Source organism: Manacus vitellinus, unplaced genomic scaffold (genome assembly GCF_001715985.3).
Source record: "Manacus vitellinus isolate BGI_N305 unplaced genomic scaffold, ASM171598v3 scaffold_5_pilon, whole genome shotgun sequence".
NCBI classification, from domain to species: Eukaryota; Metazoa; Chordata; class Aves; order Passeriformes; family Pipridae; genus Manacus; species Manacus vitellinus.
Window position 1 is genome coordinate 32207073 of NW_021940682.1, and position 26109 is coordinate 32233181.

The 26109-nt window shown below is 39.8% G+C and overlaps 1 protein-coding gene across 4 annotated transcripts in view; it reads right to left on the reverse strand.

Annotated features, from left to right (window-relative positions):
• The window catches only part of CPSF6 (cleavage and polyadenylation specific factor 6), a 33469-nt gene extending 12419 nt beyond the window's left edge, over positions 1-21050 (reverse strand). Inside the window, exons 1-10 of one of the 4 annotated variants that reach the window (XM_018080414.2) lie at positions 20917-21032; positions 9175-9384; positions 7141-7244; positions 6527-6672; positions 5712-5885; positions 4119-4623; positions 2812-2904; positions 1711-1826; positions 1230-1383; positions 442-630 (exon numbers count right to left, since the gene is read on the reverse strand). In XM_018080414.2, coding sequence (XP_017935903.2) covers positions 444-630; positions 1230-1383; positions 1711-1826; positions 2812-2904; positions 4119-4623; positions 5712-5885; positions 6527-6672; positions 7141-7244; positions 9175-9384; positions 20917-20976 — 1749 coding nt within the window. In that variant the 5' untranslated portion in view covers positions 20977-21032 and the 3' untranslated portion in view covers positions 442-443. Of the gene's footprint in view, positions 1-441; positions 634-1229; positions 1384-1710; positions 1827-2811; positions 2905-4118; positions 4624-5711; positions 5886-6526; positions 6673-7140; positions 7245-9174; positions 9385-20916 lie in introns of all 4 variants that reach the window. The other 3 variants (XM_018080413.2, XM_018080416.2, XM_018080415.2) reach the window with 3 other exon arrangements.
• Positions 21051-26109: the final 5059 nt, after the last annotated feature.

The following is a 26109-nucleotide window of genomic DNA, read 5'->3' on the forward strand; positions in this document are numbered from 1 at the left end:
GAGCTTACGAAGGGCTAAAATGCTGCGGTCCTTACACAAGTAGATTTTAAAATACAAAATTAGTATTTTTAAGTACAACTAAGAAATAAAACAGGAAATTTCATATAATCTCCTAAGATTATAAAGAGAATGGTCTGGCTTACTGCTTTTTTAAGAACTGGTTCAACTGCTTTTCATAAAAAACTGGGAACATTATTACCAGCTAAAATAAAAGAAGTGGCATGCAGAATGCAGAAGATAATTGCACAGACTTCCTCCCTCCCAAGACCAGTTACCTGTTGTTACTTACCTATGTTCATGTCAGGCGCTGCAAGAAGAAAGTGATTCAGTACATACTGCAGGATCATTTAAATGCAGACATGAATGGTGTAAATAATCTCAAACTAGAGCGGTTACTTCTAGTAAGTCAGTAAAGTTAAAAAACGTGAACCAAATGCTCACCTTTAACGGTGACGATATTCTCTCTCTCTGTCTCGTTCTCTGTCACGATCTCTGTCACGATCACGATGCCTCTCTCTTTCACGGCTTCTTTCCCGGTAATAGTCATCATGACGATCTCTGCTACGTGATTTGTGGCGCCTACTTTTTTCTCGTGACCTACTGTGGTCCCTCTCTCTGGATCGTTCACGTCTTCTAAAAGAAATTACTTCATTAAATTTTTCTTCAAAATATTAGTCATCCACGTACCACTCTTGCGCTCTGCTTATGAGCATGAATTTGACCAAAAACAGACATAAGAGAAATATCTGTTTACCATGAGGTAGGTATGTTTTTGTATATAACATTAAAGACAGCTGATATAAACAGTGGTGGTTAAGAACTCAGTTACAGGTAGTAAGGGGCATCCACTTTTTGATCTAGCAAAGAAAAGCCAGAAAGTACATGCTCAGAATGGAGGATGACTGAAATCAGCTGGGGGAAACCCACCATAACTCAAACGATCACTGCAACATGGCTGCTAATCTGTGTACAGAAAGTATGTGCCAAAACCATGAAATAAAGCAGAGTTAAATTTAAGCTAATCAGATCAATTTTGAAAGGAGGGCTAGTGAAAAGGCACTTTTTCTAAATTCAGGAAATGCTTATTCGGTTCTTCCACACATTTCTTGTGCAACTAAGCAATCACTAAGCTTCTTATATGACTTAGTTTCAGTTTCTTCTCTGTGAACTAGTCCTGCCCTACACCTTCTCTTTTATAAGTAAGAGCAGATGGAAGAGGAAAGTTTTACCTGGATCCAGAACCATAAGACTTGGACTCAATTCCATGAAGGCAGTCTTGAAGAGAGCTAATAAGTACTTTACAGCGATCATCTGCAGATACTTTGGACTGTTTGATTAAGGAAATTGCAGTTACCAAGGTCTCTATAGCACTTCCATAGTCTCCTGAAAATGATGTAAACTCAGGATCAGAAAATTATGCAAATTAAAACATAGATTTCTATCTGTAACACTATTATCATTTTGAGTATCTTCTCTTCAACAGCCATCTAGATCATTTACTGTAGAATCAAATATTAAAATACTGTCCAGGTCAGTACTCAGAAGGCATTCTCAGAAACTGAAGCACAGTACAAAATCAGTCGTAGGTTGTACCTAATTTCAGTATCCTTTTTGGAAAATGTGGCTTCAGGCCTTTCAGATTCCTAATAAAAGAACCCTACAAATTCTTTTCAGCTGGGAAGAATAGTAAACATATTGAGTTTTACTAACCAGCACTGGCATCTGATACAGCTCTCGAAATGGCACTGCTTGAGATCGCCCTATTTCTATTCATGATTTCTTCAAATTCTGCTTCACTTAGAGGTGTCCTTGCAGCATCCATTTCTCTGCAAGCAATAAAACTAGTATTTAAAAGGTTAAGCAGAACTTCAGAAGTTATCATTGCAATTTCAACAATCCAAGTTTGCAACTTTAAGCAGTGACAAACAGAAAAGAAAGCAGGATCTGGATTTGGTTTTGGTTTTTGTTAAGGACCACTGTTACAGTATAAAATCCTGAAAGCTTAAAAAAAAAAAACAAACCACCAAACAAAACCCCCAAAAAACAATTAATACATTGCTGTATAAATAGACTTATTTTTTGTTCATCCCACCTATTTCAAACATTCATCAGCACTTAATATTGTGCTTTACAAATATTTACAATTTGCATAAAATTCTTGAAGGTATGTAAATAGATATTCCCAATTGAATGGATGTGGAAATACATGTACATAGGCAATGCAACTTTGAGCAAAATTAGAGATAATTTTTATAACAATACTGGAATCAGAACTATATGATCCTGTTTCCCAGATCTTAACTAAGACCAGAACGCTGTAACTTTTGAAAAACAAATATAGTTATCATCTTTAAAACACTCAGTTTTCTGAATGCTATGTCAACATTTTACAGCAATTTTTTTTTTTTTTTAATTTCTGGTCAAGTTCAAGGTGCTCCAATTTAATCTCCAAACTAGTCACAGTAAGGAGGAAGCATTAAAGCAGAATCCTCATACTCATTACACTGTACTTTAATTATCAGCTACCTATACAGGGTTTACAAAGTCACAGAAGTAAACCTAAATTTTCCCAAAAGTTTTGCAGTGTCCTATTAGCCAGTCTCCGTGTCATAGAAAATTTGGAGAAATGTGTTAGAGACAAATGCTGAGACTGTCAAACTGGCCCACTGCTTGTTATTTCTAGAACAGTGTTAGTTCTTCTGGTAGAAAGAAAATGCAGAATAATAAGCAATGCTATCCTCTTAATTGCAAGAAGTGGAACAAGATCCTATAGCCAGTTTAGCATAAGAGGAAATGTCTAAAAATTCATACCTCCCTGAGTTTTGAGTATTATTTTTCGTGTGCCTCCCATAGAATGGAATATGTAATTTTTCTCTTATGGACATGTTATTTCCAGTGAAACGCCTATGATATATAATTAATGACAATTTAAATAGTTATGGATGATAGCTTTAACATTATTAATGAAAATACTGGACAGTAAGTTATACTGTCCTATTCCCACTCCTTCCCTCCCCAAACATTCTATAAACTGCAGACAACCTTGATTTTGTCCATCCAAAAACACCCAACACCTTATAGTCTTCTTATATTTCAGGCAATTAAGCCAAAAGCTTGAATTTCAAGAGGGTTTTTTTATATGAACATAGTATGTACAAATACTTGGGTTTTTTCAAACTTTGTGATAAACGAATCAAAGCAAAGCATCTTTGCAGAAAACATTTTAAGCCAGAGAAGTGTGTCTCATGCTAGCAGTAAAATTACTACTAAAAATTCAAATCTAACTGCAAAAAGTGTCTCCTACAGTTTATATCAAAATTTTCTGCGACAAATACAAATACAAAAATTAAGAAACAGCAGCAAGACAGAGATGCTTGAAGTCACAGATGAAAAAGATGTTTCAAACAAGATGTGAAACACTTGACAAATCGAGTCAGAGACTTAAGAACTCTGTCCCAGATAGGATTAACCATAGGAAAAGCCACCGCTACGAACACAGCAAGATTGCACCAAATGAGCAGAAACATCTTGACAGGAGAGGAAGATAAAACTCTTGCAGTAAATGCACACCTGGTTTTTGAGACAAACACTAACTTTTAATTGAATCCTGAAGAGAAAACAGACAAGCAGTGCTGCTGGAAGATGAAAATGGTACGAGCTTGGTATGATCTCAACATATGCACATATTTGAAAAGGAAAACTCCAGAGCATTCTCAAAAGGCAGCCTGCAAAGCATGATGACACACGTAAAAGTCAGAATTTCAAGTTAAGACAGAAGCACAACTAGAAGCTGCTGCATAAGAAGTGATATATAAGTTTACATGTAGAACACATGAAATGATGACACTGCCAAATACAGTGAAGACAAACAGTTCAGAGCTGAAAAGGGAAAGTGAGATTACTGGTGTTGCATTTCAGGATTTTCTTACTGCTGCAAATATCTTTCTCAGATATATTCCCCTGGAGAAGTAAAAAGGGGCAAACTACAAGGCTGTTGGGATCCCTTCTGGCCCTACTTCTAATTGCTTCTAACATTTGCATTAAAAGGGAAAAACCAAATGCTTCCTACAAGAGGAGTAAAATCTGCTACCCGAGCACATTAGACCAAAAGAACTCACCTTCCAGGTGGCCCATAGTCACCTCTGTCATATGGTGGAGGTCGGCCATATGGATCTGTCGGAGGTGGGCCACGACTGTCTGAAGTAGGTATGCCACTATTGGCAGGTGGGGGGAAGAAAGCTGGATTCACATGTGGTGCCGGTGGTGGAGCACCTGGAGGTGGCCCAGGGAGATGTGGAGGAGGAGCAAGAGTCAGGGGTGGCCCAAGAGGGCCAGGTGGACGAGGGGGAAATGGACCCGGAGGTGGAGGTGGACCCTGCTGAGGTGGTGGTGGACCTGGTGGTGGCCCATAGCCTGGAACTGGTGGTGGAGGGCCTGGAGGAAGTGGCCCAAGTGGAGGCTGACCAAAAGGTTGTCCTGGAAACAGAACTGGTGGTGGTGGACGGTCACCACGATTAGGAGGTCCAGCTAACGGAGGTGGGAGGACCTGACCAGGAGGCGGAGGGCCTGGTGGGCCTGGTGGGCCAGGAGGACCTAAAGGTGGACGTGGGGGAGTTTGTCCAGCTAAAATAAAGAAATAAAAAATAAAAATAAAAACAAACAAATAAAATTGAGTGAATAAGTACAAAGAAATAAAATACTTTAACACTCTTGCCTTTTTCTATTCTTAAAAACAACAACAAAAAACCAAAAGGAACCCTCACTGAACATTGTGCAACATATACAAGACATGCACGGTCCCACTTTGGGTCCAGTAGCTTAGAAAATTTTTAACTTATCTGTATCTATTAATACTAGATATCTACAAATATCTAAAAAGAATAACATTATCTTGAAAACTGACAACTTCCCACCCTCCCCAAAACACAACTTGCTGTTGTTACCAAAACCCCCCAAAGCTTACAAAAGCTAGAAAACATTGCATCCTACTCACACCTGATGCTAGTCTTTCATATAGGGCTTAAGACACAAATATATATTAAAAATATGGAAAAAGCTATATCAGAGAAGGTATCATAAACGCAGTATCCAAACCTACTTTCAGTGGTCTTTCAGTCTGACTACGTCCCTTTGACTGCTGGTAGACAGTCTACTACTGAATGACATTTACTAAAAAATACTTCAGCTGAAAAAAGAACTTCACTGCAGTGCAAACCTAATTGTTTAACAGATTTCATCCATGTCAGATATCTGACTAAACATGAACACCTCTTCTTCAAATTTCTGGTATTTTAAGTGCCAACTAACTGCCCTGCCAATGGACAGGAATCAAAGTTGAATTTCTGATCATGTGCAAGCTTGCAATATAATAAGGAAATCAGTTACCTTACCCTCTGCAACACAGGCATTTTCACTCCATACAGCAAATCAGAACTGCATTAAAGCCAAATCTACTTGCTATCATGATCTATTTTATTTTTTTAATAATTAAAAAATATGTATCTAAAAATGTTATCTTGCTATTAAATTTAGTAAGTACAACTCCCTGTTGAATATCAACAAAGAAACAGTCAATCCTACAATTTAGCTGTGAACACTGATAATGGCTCATTACTGAACTGCCTTAATTTTTATCATTTCCCAAATAAGTATGCCATATTAAAACAAGAAAACACAAATAAAACTGAAACTCCATAGATGAATAATTTTACCTGGGAAAGGTGGTGGTGGACCTCCTGGCCCTGCTGGTCCAGGGAATCTGTCTCCACCTGGAATGGCACCTGGAAAACGGCCTCGACCTCTATTACTAGGTGGAAATGCTGCTCGTGAGCTTCCTCCTGGGGGACCAGCTTTACCTTCCCCAGACATCTGGCCAGACTGTGTGGCTGCAATGGAAAAGCAGAAGTGACATTACATACATCAAAATAAGTTAAAGAATTTTAACACTCGGTCTAAAGCTTTATGCAGTGCTAAAGCATGACCCTATGAGCACTAGCTTGTTCCTTGTACCCAAACCCAAAGCATCTGGGGAGGAAAGTGTGCTTTGCTGAAGTATGGCAGTGTTACACTACGCTCTGTACTGACAGAAGAGCACCAGGAGAGACTGCCAGTCCTTCCTCCAATGCAGCCCAAGGCCACAAATGATTAGGACTGGGAACCACAAGACATGGTGCTGAAGTACAACACAGAACCTTTCTTCCCTGTTCTGTCATAAACACAGATGGTCCAGACATTGGAATTTAGTCCAGTTTGTCTACAAATGTTAAGTTTCTTGTGCTTTTTTAAAAATTACATCCCCAAGAAATTGAAAAAGCATCCCCAGCTGTTAAGAGTTGCACAAATCTGCAACCTTCTTTCAGAGAGTGCAGTAGCTCTTTGGTGTATTAAGTGATTTCTTTAAACAAATATGCAGCTAGACTCTATTTTATAGCTATTTTAAACTGTGTAGAAGATATCATATGCTGAGAAAAAAACCTGCCATACTATTTTTTCTGTTTTTCCAAGACAGCACATAAGAAAAGCTTACTTTTCCTTGACTGCATTTCAAATTGACTCAGAAATTGTTTATTACACGGAGTTACAACAGGATTCTGCCCATGCAATTCTCTTTTAGGCAACAAATCCATCAACTTTTTGGAGGATGCTTCTGATCCCACACCCACAAGGGCAAACCTGAAAGGAAACAAAAGAGTTACACCACAGTTTTTCCATTTTCTGGATATCCTGATGCTTCATGGAAAAGATAACACACATTAAACAAAAGTATACTTGAAAACCATATACAGAAACTGTCTCACAGGTCTTAGTCTAGTTTTCAGAACAGAGAAGATAATTTATTCTAGGACATAAAAGAAAAAAACAAAACCACCACACTAATGAATCTAGCAATAGTCTTAATGAAGACGGCCAACAAGTTTTAACTTACAAAGTAGTGAGACACACAATACCATCATAAAAATTTATGCCTGAAATTTAAGTCATTAGTATGAAATTACATGTCCAACTATTGTTTGATCAATAAGCAAAGATTATCAGTTCACAGACTGATAGTTATAAAAACTGAGAACTCCTTCCCCATTTTCTTGCTCCTAAACTTCAGTCCACATACACATACAGAAAAAACAAATAACAAGTCCTTACCCTTTAGACTGGCCATTAGCACGATTTTCAAAAAATTTTATCTCCAAAATATCATTTACCCCCAGTGAATGAACTGCTTCAGTTAAGTCTTCATCTGTTGTCCACTGAAAAATATTTTTAACATTCAACTATGAAAGCTTATCTAAAACATCAGGCAAAGGGCAACTAAGTTTTCCATGTATTTTGTGTGTGTGTGAAATTGATCCAGAGGAACACTTCATTCAGCTGTCAATATATTCTAACTTTTGAAAAGTACTCATTTTTATTTTACAATTCTCAAAAAACTGATTTTTTAATATACATGCTTCCCCATATGCTACATTGCATCAACCCCATTCACACAGTATACCAGTTACAGTATACAAAAAAAAATTTGTAATTGCACCACTTTTGTCTTCTGAAAGTGCAAAGCTTAAACTGGGCTAATGAAATAGTACTGAAATACTGCTACTTTTTCCACACCCAATCCACATTTTCTCCCTCTAATACTATTATTTGCATACAAACATCAATTTTAAATACCTTATTAACCAGGTGCTTTTTATGAGAGCTTTGACTAGTGAGACTTTAGTGAACTACATACTATTTGCACAAAAAAGCAGGATCTATAGACAAAAGTAGGGAAACTTGTACATAAAACTATGGTTAGAAACATCTGCTTCCACTTAACCAAATCTACTTGCTGTAACTTCCTATTAATTACTATGTAATGTTTAACAATTTCACTCATATCCAAATACACATAAATACACTAATATTTATGGGGTTTTTTCCTACTTCTATAATTCCATCACTCCTTTAAATTTCATATGAGGAGTACAAGGCAGGCTTTCAAGATTCTGAACTACTTATCCCATCTCCCTCAAATAAAAGCTTCTTTTAAAAATTCAACAAATTATTTTGCTGAAAGCTAAATGCAAAGAAAACACAATACCAACACTACGGTAAATAAATGCACTTTCTGCAAATAACCTAATTTGTGAAGCCAAAGAGTAACAGGTACAAATTGCTGAACACTACCCTACCTGCTTTAGAAATTCAGACACTTGACTTGGATAAGTTCAGCTAATTCATGCAAATTTTACTGATTCCATTCAGGTATTTCAAAACAGGACAACTGTTAAGTCAACAGCTCCTTTACTTACCTATTAGCTCCTGAAATACTGTAATAACTAATGAAAAAAACACCCATAAAAGCATTTTTTTTCAAGTTTAGCACTAGTAAGAAATTAATCAGAAAATGGAAAAAAAACAAATAAGAATTTTGCATGTGTGGGCCTGGAAGAATTTGATTTCACATAAACAGGTAAAAGTTTCACTTAATTCAGCTACTGACCAGCTCTTGCACTTTGTTTGCTTAACTGCAATTGATTTTAAAATGCTTTAATGCTAACAACGGTAATTGTCTTTAGGACGACTGTAGTTCAGCGAGTTATTGCAAACCTGTACTTCTTGGTAGAAGAAATAAGCCTCAAGACAAATACCTGAAAACAGTTGTGTTATAAGAGTCACCGCCAGCAGAAAAAGCCCCTGGAAAAATGTGAAAAGTGATTTCAAGAAAATCCTAGAGAGCTTTCCACCTCCTTTTAAACTAAAACCTTCCGCAAAAGTTTACTAAAAATTGTGTTTGTTCAGTAACGTTAAAGTATCTACAGGCATAAAGTATTTCATAGTTTAAACTTGTTCTCCTCTTTCATTCAGTTCTCTGGGAAACTTAAGAAGATAGTAGCACAAACATCCCTTCGTAACACTTAAAACGTGACAGAAACTTGAAAGTTTGTATTTACTGAAGACTTTCTCAACTTTTAAGACATCAGAACAGCTCCAGATAGGTTCACTAAATTTCAGGTAAAAGGGAAAAAAACACAACCATAAATAAAAATAACCTCACACCACCAACCAAACCAAAATCACCTGCTTTTTTTGTACTCGTAATATTTCATATAAAACACTGTAAAGCAAAAAAATGTTACAAATAGTTATTGTCCATAATTAAAATTCCTGTCTACAACTTAATAGCAGTAAGATACTTACCCAAGTAAGATTTCCAATGTACAAGGCAATTCTCTTTCCAGTATATGTGTAGACAACATTTGGTGCAGCTCCTTTACCTACGTCATCCCCAACCGATGGTGGGAGAGAATCCATGTAATCACGATCCTCTGGGGCATCTCCATTATTTGCAGATGGAGAAATTACATCATCATATAAATCAATCTGATCATGTCCACCATATTCAGCCTCCTAAAATAAAAAAAAGACACCCTGATTATATTTAATATTGCATGCACTCTTAAAACTTGAAACAAAAAGCTGTGATAACTGTCACGCTCCACAGACATTTTAAGTCTGATCCAACACCTACAAAACATCCCTGCTGAAAAGTTAAGCCCCAGCTTCACCCACAATAAAACATATAGAATACTTATGACTGCTATTATGTTCTAAACTGCCAGGGGAAAGAAAATACTTCTGACCACTGTTTTCCATTGCAATACTTGTGCCCTTGTAATACAAGCAGAAATCCAAAAATCCACAAGCCCTACTCCCAGGATGATATACATTAGAAAGCACAAGTGTCATGGTTTTACCCCAGCTGGTAACTAAATACCACACAACTGCTCATTCACTCGTCCCTCCCCAACCTCCCCTGTGGAATGGGGAAGAGAACCAGAGAAAGGTAAAACCTGTGGCATAAGAACAGTTTAATAACTGAAACAAATTATAATTCTTATTGTTGTAATGAGAAGAGAGATAAAGAGACAGGAATGAAGTCCAAGAAAGACAATACAACTGCTTTACCACCCACTGATTGATGCCTAGCTGGTCTCCAAGCAGTGATCAGCCCCCTTCCAGTCCTGCCAGTTTATATACTGGGCATAATGTTCTGCCATCTCTGATGCTTTTCTGTAATACAGCAGGTACATTGCATCTCATTTTTTCTGGTAGTTTATTATACAGTGGGGCCTCTTGAGCACATGTTACCTCCACCTCTGTTGACATTCTGGAATCTTTGTCTTCTGGCCAGTCCATGATCACTTTCAAGATTCCTGGACAACTGGGATTTCCTGTTTGAACTCACTGTGTGATGGCTGCAATCCACTTACTCCATGTAGCACCAGCTGCACGATGTGTAGAGGAAGACCCTGCCTTTGAACATCCAGCCTGGTCGGGGTGCCAGGAGGAGCTGCGCTTCAGCACCAATCGCCTCCAAAGTGGCTTGAGCCCCATGATTAGCTGCCAGTATCTCTTTTTCAGCTGAAGTATAGCAGGTCTCAGATCCTCTATATCCCCAATTCCAAAAGCCTAGGGGTTAACAGTATAAAGCACATTGCTGCTATTTTGTTGATCACATCCACTGAGATCTGCCAACATCCATCTTGCCATTTTATTGCCAAAAACTGAATCTCCCATGCAGGTCCCTTGACCTTTATTTTATGACAAAATCAGCTTTCAGAAGGATTTGGACTATTTTCTTCCCTTTCTCAAAAACTTCTGCTGCTGTATTGCCCCATACAATAATATCCATGTACTGCAGGTGTTCTAGAGCTTCACCCTGTTCCAGTGCACTCTGGATCAGTCCATGGCAAATGAGAGGGCTGTGTTTCCACCCCTGGGGCAGTCGATTCCAGGCATACTGGACATCCTTCTAAGTGCAAATAAATTGTGGCCTGCCCAAGGGATTGAGAGAAATGCATTGGCAATACCTCTTGTGGTAAACCACTTGGAGCCTTTGACTTCAGTTCGTATTGGAGTTCCAGCATGTCCAGTAAGGCAGCACTCAGCCAAGGTGTGACTTCATTCAGGCAGGCCACAATAGTCCACTGTTAGTCTCCCCTCTCCATTATACTTTCACACTGGCCATATGGGGTTATTGAAGCATGAGTGGGTCCTGCTGATCGCTCCTTGACTCTTCAGTTGAATCACAGGAGTCTCGGTTGGTGCGATGCTGCCGCCAGTGCAATGTTGTGGTAGCAACCAGCATCTGTTCTTTGACCTTCAGCAACCTACAACAGAAGGGTCCTCCAAGAGACCAGGCAAGGCAGGCAGCTGCTTAACTTCCTTTGCCTCCAAGGTTGTACTGAGCACCCACTGGTACCATTTGGGCCCTTGAAATATCCTCTCCTGAGATAGTCTTTGCCAAGGATAAACAGAGCCTCCAGGCCAGTCACAGTGGGGTGCTTTTGCCACACACTCCTAGTCAGGCTCACTTCAGCTTCCAATACAGACAGCTCTTGGGATCCCCCTCTCACTCCAAAAATAGTAATGCCCCTGCATAGGTGAATGTCATTAGGGTACCCTGCACTGGTGGCTACTAGAGCATTATACTCCTGTGAGCCTGACACGCTCGGCCACAGGATGCATATAGTCCAGTAAACTGGCATACAATACACTGTACAAATTTCTGCTTTGTGGGTCACGTGCATTGGAATTCTTCTGGATCTGTGGGTGACTGTGCATTGCCTGGGTCATAATAAATCATCTCTAACAAGCTAATTCCCCTCAGGTGCTGGACAACTCTCTCTGTGGTGGCCTACTTGCCTGGGTGACAAGTAACATCTTCCTTGAATGGATGCCTTTCCTTCACACTCCACAGTAGTTGCCCCCAGAGGCTGAGGGCTTGTAGCCCTTTTCCACTCACCTTGTCAATGCCCCTTTCTCTAGAAGGTGATCCCAGCTGCTTGGTTTCCATACCCTTTAATCCCAGGCTACTAGCCTCTTACCCCAGAGTCAGAACAGCCAGGTGGTAATGTGCTCACCTGGTCAACAGCTGAAACATTTTTGCATATCCCACAGCTCACTCCGGGATAGGGATTAAGTGGTTCCCTCTTGTTCTGCCTCTTCCTCCTGTTCTTATGATGGCCCTGCTTTGCTCTCCTTTTCTAAATGAGCTCTTTTGTGTCCACTTCTTCTGGTGAAAAGGAGTGACTGACGCTGGCACGGGCTGGTCCTCTGGTTCAGTTGCATCACCCTTCGCCAGGGTCTGAGCAGCCACAGTGCCTGTCCACTGGATCTGAGTAGCTGCAAATAGTTGCTTAACCCTAAACAAGACCTGGCACACATTCACGGTTCCTGGCAATAGGGCCATGCTAGTTTCCACATCCTAAAGATATTCAAAATTTTCAAGAGCTAATTTTATTAGCCTGGCAGAGAAGGGGAAGATGTGGAATCATGTCTCCTCCATAGGACGAGTTAACTCTTAGAGGATGAAATGGAAAAGGTCTAATTATTAATAGTTTCTAATAGATGGCTCACAAAGTACAGAGATGACGGAAACACTGAGTACAAATACCAGATTAGTTTTGTGACCAGCAATTCTGTCACATCATAAGCCAGTGTTCATAGATTCATCGAAAGGTTTGGGTTGGAAAGGACCTTAAAGATCATCTAGTTCCAACCCCCCTACCATGGGCAGAACAGCTTCCACTAGACCAGGTTGCCCATGTTAAAGTACAGCATGATAACCTTAGACCAAATTCTACAGGTGATAAACAGCATAACAGAGAGCACACACTGCAAGTAACTCTGAGAACAAGCAGAACAGCTATGAGAGCACAAAATCAACATTGTGACCAGTGATTGTTAAACTAATATAATGAATGCTTATAATAATTTTGTTCTAGCAAATCTAGTCTGTTTTATTAACTCATTACGCCCCAGGACAGGTGACAAAAAAGGTAAACCCTGTGGATTGAGACAACAACAGTTTAATAACTGAAATAAAGTAAAATGTAAAAATAGTAATGGTGATAATGAAAAGAGAGACAAAAAAAGAGAGGAATAAAGCACAAGAGAGACAAGTGATGCACAGTATAATTGCTCACCACCCACTGACCAATGCCCAGCCAGTCCCCAAGCACCACTTGGCCCCTTCTGGCCAACTCCCCCCAGTTCATACACTGTGCATGACATTCTGCAGTATGGAATATCCCTGTGGCCAGTTTGGGCCAGCTCTCCTGGCCATGCTCCCTCACAGCTTCTTGTGCACATCCACACTGACAAAGCATGGGATGCTGAAGAGTCCCTGATTTACAGTGAACACTACTTCACAACAACAACAGTGTGTTAATGATATTCTCATACTAAATCCAAAATGCAGCACTGCACCAGCTACTAGGAAGAAAATTAACTCTATCCCAAGACAACAAGCAATGTGCAAAGCAAGGCTGTCAAAACCCACTCTCAAATGAAAAAATTTTTTTCCATTGAAACATTTGGTAGAGTGAACAGACTGAGCTTTTACTGAAAAACAAAATATTCTAACTTTCAGACTTTCACTGGATTCCTAACTTCATTTTTATCTCCTTATTCAAAGAGGGGCAGACAGGGACAGAATTCTGTTTTGTTTCATTAAATTTAATTTAAATTTAATAAATCCACGGGTTTGTGTTTATTAGACGTTTACTTATTCATGGGCTACAGAGGGACTATTCTATAACATCACTGCTGCCCCTGGAAAATTTTGGTTCAGAAAAGCATCCTGGGGTTTTGGAGTGAATCAGCCCCTTCTCCCTTGGATTGGTACATATTTCAGCACAGTTCTGGCCAAGTGAAATAAATTCCTTTCAGAGGCAATTTCAGAGGCAATGGAAATGAGAGTTTCTTTCCAGAAGCTCTGCTTCATGTGTTCAACAACTGCATCCTACCTGCTAAATGGGAACAGATATGTCAAGATTAACCTGTGGTCCTCCGGACAGCTTTCAATTTTAAGTGTGGTAGGAATATTTGGTCAAAAAGGCCAGAGCAATTAAGTCTGAAGTAGACCAGGCAAACAGTGTGTTAGGTAGTTGGAGGGGCCTGAGCTTCAACTGCCTCAATCTGCTGATGGGCTACTAACAAGCTATACCGCTTTTTTATTATAGAGATATGTTCTATTATCACCAAAGACAGACAATTAAGAGATAAGTTAAACACTGACTGTAAATGATAATAAATTCCTTACAAAAACATGCAAAAATTTGTTTTAAAACGTAACTAACCTTAATCAGTGGAATCATTTAATTTGAAATATGAATGAAGTTCATGAATGTCTACTGGAAGGAAGGTAATAACTTCTCAGTGAAAAACAATGGTCTAAGAAGGTTTAAGAAAGCCTAGCAGTGTTTAATGTTAACCTTCAGCTTTTATATTTACTTTCACAGTTTGCTTTGCCAACAGGCAAAAGCTGAACTTCAAAAGCCTGCAGAGGGTTCCTGGACTCTTACACACTTCTCCAGAACAGAAACTGCCTTACCTGGTTTTGGTATCAGAGGTATTTCAGCATCCACTATTAATTTTTCTATCAAGAAACGCACACACACACCCTAGATAGAACAGTTCAAGTTACCAGATATGACAGATAGAGAAAAACAAGCTGGATTCCACAAAAAACATGCTGCAAAGCTAGGAATCTTTGTTGTAAGCCAAATATACCCACAACCATCATCAGATGATCCACTGCCTTGAACGTATGAAAATATCAACTGCTGCTTATAAAGAGAGTGCAAATAAAATAAATAATATTAATAAATAAAAAACCCCAACAAACAGGTAATCTAAGTTTCAGCATTGTCAATCAAGTAGATTTAATCCTCAGTAAATTGCACTGTCCCAACACTTCAATAAAAAAATCCCTCATTCTTAAGGTAATTTAAGTAAGGGTTTCATATTTCACCTAGTCTGTCCAGTTCTCAGTTTGATTCATCCTATCGCTGTAGCTAATGAAAGCAGGTTCATAGAACCGTCTGGGACAGGCCTAAACATGACATCTTACAGCAAGATTAAGGCTGATGTCCCGAAGAAATGTAATTCTAGTCATCTGTGTATATGAATGATGACTTCAGAGAAGTAGAATTTAGTCTTGGTAGACAGATCCAAACAGGCAACCAACAGTCTTACAGCAGATATATGTACACTAACCTATTTTTCTGAGGTCAGCATTGCCAAAATACCAAAGTAGGCAGCAGTCCACAGCTCTGCTACACTTCCCTAGCAGCAAGAAACTCCTCTGAAACAGATCACGGCTGTATCACACAGGCTTTCAAGTCACCAACAAAACAGGGAGAGAATTATTAGGGCAGCAGAGTCTAAATATAACTAGGGGAGGGTGTGGGGAGAAGGGCAGGCAGGGCAAGCAAAGTGCCCAATATCATCATTGTTCTAATTTAAATCAATACACAACAGAAAACCTGATGTTCCCTATAAATCTCTTCTTGCATCACGCTGGTTTTGCAGCCAGCAAGGAATTCATTCAGTCACCAGTCTGTCAGCAAGGTGTGTGCTTAGATGATTAAGAATGATCTGAACCAGCAACTGCAAGCATAGATAAAAGAGTTGTCTTGATGGATGTTGCACAAGACCCAACAACCCTTTCTCCTTCATACATGTTCCATAGAAATTTACCTAAATACACCCTTCCTTCCTAGATGCAGAAAAGTAAGGAAAAAATACAGGAAGTATTACTTCTCTAGTCTCAGCTATTTAAACAAATGCTCTGCTGGCACCAGGAACCAGTTTTGACCTCTTCCAACTTCCTTAGTTACAAGAAGGATATCAAGCATGAAGAGGAATTATTTCTGCTCTACTATAGTAATCACAGTCTTGCAGATAGACATGCTAAGAAACAAAGTGAGCACCGCTGTTCTGGCCCCCTTTGCAACCAAATCAAATTAGTAATGCATTTCCAAAGCCTATGTTTTAACTAGACCACAGTCTGAAATACTTTATCATTTTTTCGTGAAAATCAGGACTGAAATTTCACATTCTGTGCTAATCAGTGGGACTGGGTGAATGAAAAGATATGTTCTCAAAAACACAAGCCAGACTAGCTGTTACACTTCCAGTTACTCAGCCCTTCCTCAAAATTTTGTGTTTTAATTGCCATTTGCAGTGTTTTGCAACATTCCAATACGAAAGCCATAAACACATGGAACTTCACATCATGTTCGGAAGGGACAAGCTGAACATGTAATTTCTTTTTGGAACTTAGCAGACATACTCCTCTGAGCTGCAGAGAACTGCTCACTTCCTTTACAAATGCTGTTTTGGAAATGACTTGTGTTGTTGTCAGCAAAATTTCTGTAAGCTGTACCTACATCTCTCAGACTTGCTTTCTCTACACAACTCTGCTCAACTTAAGAGTCAAACACTCACACCTCCAAAAAGACATTTAAAAAAATCAAATGAAGTAATTAAAATTTCATGAAACTTACTTTTGTTTCTGGAAAAAAAAATAAAGAAAAACTAAATGATCCGTGTTCTCCCTTACCACTTTTCTCACTCAAGTTACAATATTTGGGTCAAAAACTCTAAACATGTTAGTATCCTCATGTTTAAATTAAAAAAAAAAGTTTGTAGGTCCTGAAGAATAACATGTTAAAGAGATAAAAATCTTTCTGGTCTTGATTAGCTGTCTGAACACACAAACTGAAACCCTAACAAAAAAAGAAGCCCTTTTATATTTCTAAAATAGCATGCTGGCTATGGCAGAAACATCCACCACAGTATACAAGTTTGTTTGACCATGAGATTCACATTAACTCTACAGGCCCAAATGCTCTTGGTTCTACAACTAGCACAGCACTAAAATTTAAGCAACTTGATGTCTTCTAACTAAAAGTTGTAGAGTAATTACAGAGTTACAAAGAATAACTAAAAATTCACAAGTAGTCAAAAGTATAAATTAAGTATAGGTAGTATCACTGTTCAAGTTAGAACAAAGTGAAGAGGTGCCAGATAGGAAAGTCTCAAGTTTTCTTTGTAGTTTGATATTTACAAATATACAGATGTTATCTCTTTCCTGGGCCCCTTTCAGGCCTGACAAACTACAGATGCTGTAATGTACTGTGCATACCTTTTTTAATGCATGTAGGTCTACCAGCTTATGTTTTTCATGATCTGGACAGCCCTCCTGACTAGAAATTTATTATACCACAATGTGTCCATCCCCTCCCATGATAAGACAGCTGTCTTCCCAATACAAAGGCTGTTTTTAATAACCAGTTTTAATTGGCCATTAAACGCTAGCTTTTATTATTTATTACACAAAAAAAATTTCCTGTGTTACAGACCAGAAGACAATAGAGCAACTAACACACTCCTAAGATACTGTAGCCACAGAGTTTTCAGATAATTAGACTCTTAGTTGCTTATTCCATCTAATTCACTTATTATCCAGTTACAAAATACAAAGTCAAAACTCTTTCATTGCTAATTTGTTAGCATTTAAATATCAAACTAGAACACTACAGGCATGTTTAGACACATCCACAATGCAACTATTCAAGTTTACCCTTTAAGAGTATAAACAAAGCAAGCACTTTTTCCACACCATTAAAATAAGATATCCTTAAATTCTTTTGCATCCTCTTCTTGGTCAGAAAGATTTTTATAAATATATATGTGCATGATAAAAAGTTTTTTACTGTTTAATGACATGCACGAGCACATGTAGAAAAACAACACCCAAGCTTAGGAAATGCAAAGCTGATTCAGAGCATCGGAGAACTCGACAACGTGTGGCCAAATCTTCAGGACCATAAGAAAGCCACCCTGTTTGCTGGCCAGAGTTGCAGGCAGCCTCGAGTCAGACCCAAACTGGCTCCTTATTATCTCAGTATCACGCACTAATACTCTAGGGTTTTGTGTACAAAACCACACCCTAATATTTGCTAAAGCACCCCTAATCTTACAGTGGGTCTTCTGCCATGGAGAGAATGCCAGCCTCAGCCGTTTGTGTGCAGGTAACAGTTGCCACAGGCAGCACAGATCTCTTTTTCTTGACGAACAAGATGTGTAAAGTCTAGGGAGATGTTCAAAGTAAAGTATGCCATAAAATACTTATTTTTTACAGGTCACAAGCAATGTGTGCGGGAAGTATTACATTTATGAGACTATCATCTCAAAATGCGACTTTAATAGAAAAGACTGCTGGACAGGGAAGCCAGCTTAAAAGAACAAAGTGAAAAATGACTCAACCAAGTTCTCAAAGAAAAAGAGAAAAAAAAGAAAGCACAATTAAAAAAAGATAAATACAACTGGTCAGAGCCAAATTGACTAAAGCTGTAAGCCCAAGGACAAAGAATACGATTATGATGAACAATAACTCAATAAAAGAGTAAGAGGCAACGCTGACAGACACAGCTTTGATGAGCTCCAGATGGAATAGGAATGATGCATTTTCACTAAAAAGATCTGACTTCAAGTCAGTCAGCTCATTGCAACTAACACTAAATGCAACCCAAAGCAGTTCACTGTTGTCATCCATCTTAACCAGTTTGTAAACCCATGGCTCTGTGGTCTTTATTTCAACTTGTAACCTGTGGTTCATTTAGCACTAATCAAGCAGAACATCCCTCCTCTCCCTCTGCTGGAAAAAAGGCATTAAAAAAATCCCAGAATAGCCTTAAGGATGAGTACCTTGAGGCCCAGAACAAGATAAAACAACCAAGGGAAGTTTATCCAGTCACAAATCCTAAATGAAGCATTTATCAAAGAGGCAAACAAAAGTTTTGTCCCAGCTTGTGTGTAAGTAATTATACACTGCATATAGAAAAACAGCAAAGCTACCCAGCATATTTTTCAGTCCCTGCTACCGTAAAAGCCAGTGGAAAGAGTTCCTATAGTCCAACTCAAACAAACGCTAGTAAGTCACATTAATGTAGTGCAACACGATCAAAAAACAATAGTTCATTGCTTTACAAATAAAGCTAATTTTTCTTTACAAATATGGTGTTGTGTAAAATGTTCTCTACATAAACAATAATGCAAATCACTTTCTCCCTATTTCTTAATTGTCATCTTCACCCATCCACAGGTATACAGAGCTATGTTCCACCTTATCAATTTAAGCTGTCAGCTCCAAACTACAAACAGTAATTCATGAAGCTTCTAGAGGACCTACTGCAATGATGTCATGAAGAAATAAGTGGTAGTAGGTAAGGCAGCAACAAGTCACCTTCTTTCATATTTGACAGAAAGGGAAAGTGCAGAGGTGTCAATCTCTCAGAGCAAAACTTTTGTCTCAGAACACACTCAGTTCAACAATACTACTTTAAATGGAAAGTCACAAAAATGAAATTTGGAAAAGAACAAACAGCAGTTTTTTGCAGGGGTGTGAAATAAACAACCAACCACAAACAACCCCCCCAAAGCAAACAAACATAACCCTCAAAGTCAAATTGATGGAAAAGGGGTACTAGTCTCTCCTCACCTTTCTGACCTGTATTTTGCAAGGTTCACAAACCGAAGCAACAGATTGCAGAAATGCAAACGCAGCAGGAGAGCAACTGGGGCAAATACAGTGAAAAAAGCAAAAGGGTTTCCTGCCTGCTAGAATAAGCTAAACTAAATTATCACAAGGCTCTCTTCATCTGTGCCACCATGGCTATAGAACATCGATAGTAACAACAACCTGAGTAGACCAAGAGCACGTGAGTGAAACTCACCATCCCCAACAGTTTGGTTCTGGCAGGGTCTGTCTGCACTATACTTACAGCACACAACTACTCTACTCTGAGGGCTTCTGCACATAGGAGTTTTCACAAACACCACTGGATTCAAATGAGGGGTTTTTCCCCTGAAAAACATGATTTATTATTAGTTTTACCTACAATTGATTAAAACAAACCAAAGTTATTATGGGTTTATTCCCATTTAAATTCATATAATGGGTCTTCAACTGTAAGGGAGAAACCTTCCCATGCAAACAAACTAAAAGCAAATCAGTCCTCTTCATCATCTCCTCTTAGTATGGCATTCTTTTATAATATACCTTTATGAGATTACTAGTACTTCAAAATACTGTATCAATAAATATCTAAAGAATTAAAGTCTTCTGAGAGAGTTTCAAGTTGCTATCCAAATTACCTGTGAATTCCACAACCAGTTCTCTGTAGGGCAGGCAGGCATATAGCTGTGCCCTGTAAGTGCATGAAAGTGCAGTTGTTCCCGGTTATTTATGCTCTAGGGCAGGAACAAAGCAATCTAGGGCAACACAATCTGGAGAAGTGCAGGACTCGCTAACAGGACAGATGGCACGCGAAACTGATATAAACATCGACTTTCGGTAGGAAAGTTGGTACGTGGCTTTTTGGGAAAGATGAGGGGTTAAAAAAAAAGCACCGTAAAAGTGGACTACTTATAATCTAAGGAAGTTTTGTTTATTTCATCTACGCTTCCTGAACAAAGTACGAGCTCGTTCTCTAAAAAAGCTTCCGCAACTTTTTAAACTGGAAGATAATAACGAATTAGGAAAAAAACCCAGACAAAATATAAAAAGCAGGATAGTTTCTCCGGGGCTGCAAAATAAAGCCGCTCTAGTTCCGCCTCCCCCGCAAAGCGCGGCCGAGAAACAGCCACCGCTCGGCGGCCTTTTGATTCATGTGCGAACAATGGCAGCGCTTCCCCTCCGCCACGGCCGGGAAAGGGCCGCTCTCCCACCGCATCCGGAGGGTCCTGTCGCCGTAGCCGCCGGGGAGCTCTGAGGCCTCCCCTGAAGGAAGGGGGGCGGGTAGGCAGAAGAAGAGAAAGGCGGGGAGGGAGGAAGGCGCTCAGCCCCGGCGCGCCCAGCCGCAAAGCGGCCCTGAGCGCGGCCGGGCGCGCTCCCCGCCCCGCGGGCCCGACCCCGGCCCCGCGGGCTAGCCGTGAGGCCCCGCCCGCCCCGCCCCGCGCTTCGGCGGAGCGCCCGAACAATGGCGGCCGCCGGCCGCCGCGCTGAGGGCCCTGCAGGCGGCGCGGCAGCGAAGGCGGCGAGGCAGCGGGGCGGAGAGGAGGGCCGCGCCCGCCGGCCGCGCGTACCTGGTTGAACTCCCTCGCCACATCGGCGTAGATGTCGATGTGGTCCACGCCGTCCGCCATGGTCCGCCCGGCGCCGCCTGCCGCGCCCGGCTCCCGAGCCGCCGCCGGAGGGGAGGGAGCGGGAGGCAGAGCGGGGCGTCACTTCCGCGGCGGCGCGGCCGGGCTTCCGCCGGCGCGGGGCTGCGGGGGCGGGCCGACCCTCCGCCCGCCCCGGCTGCCCGCGGCCTCCCGGCCCGCTGGCTGGGCCTGCTGTGGCCTGGGGGGCTCACCTGCCCCAGGGGACCGGCTGACGGCAGCGCTGGTGGGCGCCGGGCCATGTTGCACAGTGCTTGGGCTCCCAGGAACGCTGCTCCAGCAGAGGGAACGCGCGTTTGCTGCTCCACAGCCGAGGGCTGTGATGAACGTCTGGAAAATGAAGCGCCTTCGCTCCAGGGATGCGCAGGCTGGGCTCCGGAGTGCAGTAAAACGTGCGGAGAGGACACAAGCACATGGTGCTGGGTTTAGCCAGACTAATACTGTGCTACTGCAGAGCTCACTTTTTACATCACAAAGTGAAGATAATTACTGTAAAATCTAGAGTTGTTCTTTTCTTTCTGTGTTAGGTTTTTTGTTTGTTTGGGGTTTTTTGGTTATGCATTTGGAACAGCTAACGTTGCAAAGAGAGCTTCAAATTATTTTTGATGAATGTGCCTATTACCTAGACCCATGTTTAAGCTCCAGGCGATTTTGAAAAGCAGCGTCTCATGGTACATAAAGCTCAGTGCACATAATGCTCTACATAATGGATTATGTTCTGCTTTGTACATGATGTTGCACATCCAAAACTAAAGCTGTTTTTTTTTATTTTATCACAAATTGACAATAAGAAGATTGCGTTTCTCAAACTGAATAAAAATAATGTAAAAAATCACTGCAATGAATAAAAATGCTAACTGTTATTTTTGGCTTGACTAAAATTTTTTTTCATGACTGGGAGTACTTCACAGTTCCTGAGTCAGCATCCAAACTGTCCTGACTTCATGTTGGGTCCAGGACTCGTGTGCAGACCATCCCTGTCTATCTTGCTATCCCTACATTGAAGTCTCCATTAAAAAGAAGTACGACCATACCAGAAAATAGCTAAAAAATCAGAGATCCCAAAACAAGGGTTGTGTTGTGGAGTATACCTGCTGACGATCTAGATATATTTCAGATAGGGAGACACTTGGGTTATTCCTGGGGTTCTTACCCAACTTGTGACACATTAAATTTACTAGCTGCAGATCTCTTGTATCATTCCTGCTGTTAATTCCGGAAAACAGAAACACTATAATTGAGGGTCTTTTTCAATTCTGTTGGAGTCTTCTATATCTCAGCACATCGTGAACCCTTTGGAAAAGTTCAGAGTATCATCTAAAAAAAAAACCCACACAAAACATTTTAGAGATGATAGTTAGGAACAAACAAATAAAAAGTCTTAATTTAACTTTTAGTGTTGACTGCAATTATGATTTGCAGTACTATATTTGATCACAGGTTAAAAGTACATGTTGAAATCTATGATGTGCAAGTCATGGGTGAATGAAACGATTGATTGGTTTTGCAAGGAGGATTCACTTTTCCTCTAGATTTTCCAGTCCATAGAGGTACTGGTCAACTATTGAGATCTAATTGGGTTCACATATTTGCTTAATGACAAACTGATTTAGTGACTAGTCTTCTACAGAACAAAATGAAGTATTGTGAAGTTAACACTTCTGGCCATGCTAAATAAAGTTACTGAAATCAAAACAACTTAACCCTTGCTATCCTAATGATCAGATAAACATTCACAGGAGATAATAAGTTGTGTGCAGTTGAATGTTTTATATGTGTCTGAATATTATGCAGAGATAGTTATGACATTTAAAAGGGCAAGGATTAAATATGAATGAAAAAGTCAGTATCATCACCTTAGAAACCACTTCAGGGATCACCACTAGCATCTGAAGGATCCCACCTGCGGCCTTTGAAGAGGCAGGAAAAGGCATCAGCCTCTGCTTTGCTCTTCAGGATAATGAAGGGTGATCAATGAAGCTTTGGACCCCCTCATGCTATGTTTCATGTTTAGGGGGCTTTTCCACTTTGGAGCCTTTCTAAATACTTTGACTTGCTAGATTTATTGTCCACAGTCATTTACGGAATAGGCTATGATCATTTTTAGTCTTGTATTCATGTTATTAAGCGAATTATGTAAACAATGGAGGAGACAATATTATGCAAGCTGTTCTATTTCTTTTCTGTTGTGTTTTCATTCTTTCCATGAGTAGGCTTACTAAATATGTCTTTGTCTTTCTTGTGATCATCAATAGCTTCTTTGAGAACTATTGTGCCTCCATGGAGCAACTTCAGAATTATCTACTACAGTGAAAATGTTAATGCTTTATGTTTTATTTAGATCATATGCTGCCTACCTTCACCCAGTAAAATTCAGAAGGCTGAGGTGAAGCAGAGACTGAAATAGAAATGTGATCATGAGATAAAAAGTTGTCAGCAGTACAACTTGGTCTGGGAGAAAAGTCCTCATGAGTTTTATTGGGCAAAAGTCACTGGTCCTGAAGTAATTACACACCTTCCAAACCCATAGCCCATCATGGGAACAAATGGCAGCAGATGAACTGGTGCCTTCCATCAGTTTTTCCTTCACACTCTGGGATATTCTTTCATTTGACAACAGCTGGAGCTCCCTTGATACCAAAAACAGGGGGAAAAGGGACAGTAGAAGCTCTACATAAGAAAATAGCCTGTAAGTTAGGTCCCTGTTTCTCATGGATCCACAAGAGCCTATTTATTTGTATATTATTCCTTTGGTCTCTTGTGCTGTTAATGACACAGATTCAAATATAATCCTCATTTTGAACATAAAAGCAGCAGCTGGTGCTCTGAGGACCTTGTGATGCATGTCTTGTTAGCCTATAGACCTCTTCATACCTTCTACTCCAAAGCCTTTCAGAGCCTTTTCTGCTAGGATGTTCCTGCTGCAAGACAAAGGGGAGGAGAATGCTTTTCCAACCCCTTTGTATTGTACATGATTACCTCAAAATACATTTAAATATATTAATATAGAGTGGCAGAACCACTTTCAACATAGCAGGGGTCTGAAACATCAATCTATTTTTGCTGATATCAACACAGCAAAAATATTTTTTTTTTAAATTATCCAGAATTTCCCTAAAGAATCAAGACTGAGAATGGTAAAGGAATTTTCATATGAACTTTTTATTTCATTATCAGAATAAACTGTTCATGAAGTAATGTTATAGACAACAAAGTGAAAAGATAAGATACAAAAAAAAGCTGTGTTAATCAGGATAGTATTCAAAATCAGAAGAGGCCTCAGCTTAGTTGAGAACTGCAGTGTATGTTTTGTTATATAAACTTATGTCCTAGCTATGTTACTCCAAATGCATTGAACATGTTTTATTTGTTTAGTTGTAGTCTTGAAGGTTTTGGTCTTTTCAAAGCTACCTGGAACCATTCTGCATGCTCTTTTATTCTTTATCTCCCAGTAAAATAATCCAAATGATAAAAGTCTTCACACTCTACACTGTAAGAAATCATCTTTTCCACTGAAATCCCTCAGTTTATGAAATTGCAGAGACAACAAGGGAGAAGAAATATTGTATTCCAAACGAGGTGGCAAATAGGCACAAATCCGCATAATTGCTTTCAGAGGCCAAAATACCAAGTTTTATTAACTTTAATGTAACTGAAGGCTGACAAGAAAAGAGGCAATCATGTTCCCATTCCCAGCGTGTGCTGGGAAAGAGGGAATATTACCTCATCTTTTGATTGTGGCTCGCAGTTAGATTGGATTAAGTGTAACATGAAGCTGCATCCAGAGGGCATCTACAAGAACTCCTACTGACACAGCAATTGTAGGAAAATAGCTGGCATTATTCATCACTTGCCCAGAGTTGTATTTTTATAGGTATTCAATTATTCGGGGCTCATACATGTGAGCATTGTGTTCCATCTTTCTCCCCTCTCCACCTCCCACCCATATCTGCCTGTCATTCTGCTCATTCTCTTGGTTCAGCTGTTCACAGTCTGGTTCAGAGCCAGGTTGAAAATTATGGTTAATCAGGATATGATTTGCAAATGGCATGGATATTCTAACCCTCAAGCAGGAAGGTGTATTGGAGAAGGAAAGTATAGGACAAGAGGTGATAATAAATTCAATTGCCCCATTTGAATCCACTTTCACATGAGCTGCTAATAAGAAGGCTCAGTTAACTTCAGGAAAAGTATGAAACTGAATTTTCAGCCTTATATTGCACCCTATTTTTAATAGCTTCTCTTTCCCTTGTTTAAAAACCTTTCTCCAAAATTTCATTTTTACCCTTATGATCATCACTAATCTATTTTTTTTTGCAATACTTTTCTGCAGTTAATCTCCTCTTCTAAACTGACTGAAACCTCCTAAACATGTTAAGTGCATTAAACAGATCTTTCTTTTTCTGAATGGGCTACATGCAAAGGAAAGGACTATAAACAAAAGAACAGCACTATCAAAATCACTTTCAGATGTTTTTTGATTTTTTTAAGAATTTAAGCTTTGGAATAGCTTCATTACATAGTTTCTGTTTAACTGTGTTATCAGGATTCACTCTGAATTTGAAAAAAATCTTCAATGCTCACTCATGTATTGCGCCTGCCTTAGCACTTCGAGCACAGGCTGATACAACACATTTCTCCAGGCTTCCTTTCTTTCAAGCTTAGCTATTTAGAGATTCAGTTTAAGAGAAGATAATACTCCTCCGTGATATTCAGTTTTGATTTTTTTGAACTTGTACATTTTAAACTTCCAGATTTCAGGAGGGGCAATATCTATCGTTACTTAAAAAAAGCATAATTAGTCTGGAACTGGAAAGCAATGTATCTTATTCAAATAGTATTCCAACCATCTCACTCTGGCCCTCATCCATGTTTCTGCAGCTCTGCTGAGGGATGTCCGTGTGAGCACTTAACAATGGTCAGAAGGGACATGCCCCTGTCTGTGCCCTCTGGGAGCTCATCACTTCTGCTATAGGGATGGTGTAGCACCAACCCCTATCCCGCTGCGAGCCCCAGAAGGGCTGGGTTTCTCATTTGTATCACTGAGATTTTGAGGAGGGGGTGTCCCATTTGTATCTCTGAGATTTTCAGCAGTGGCTGTGCTGAGGTATAGCAGGC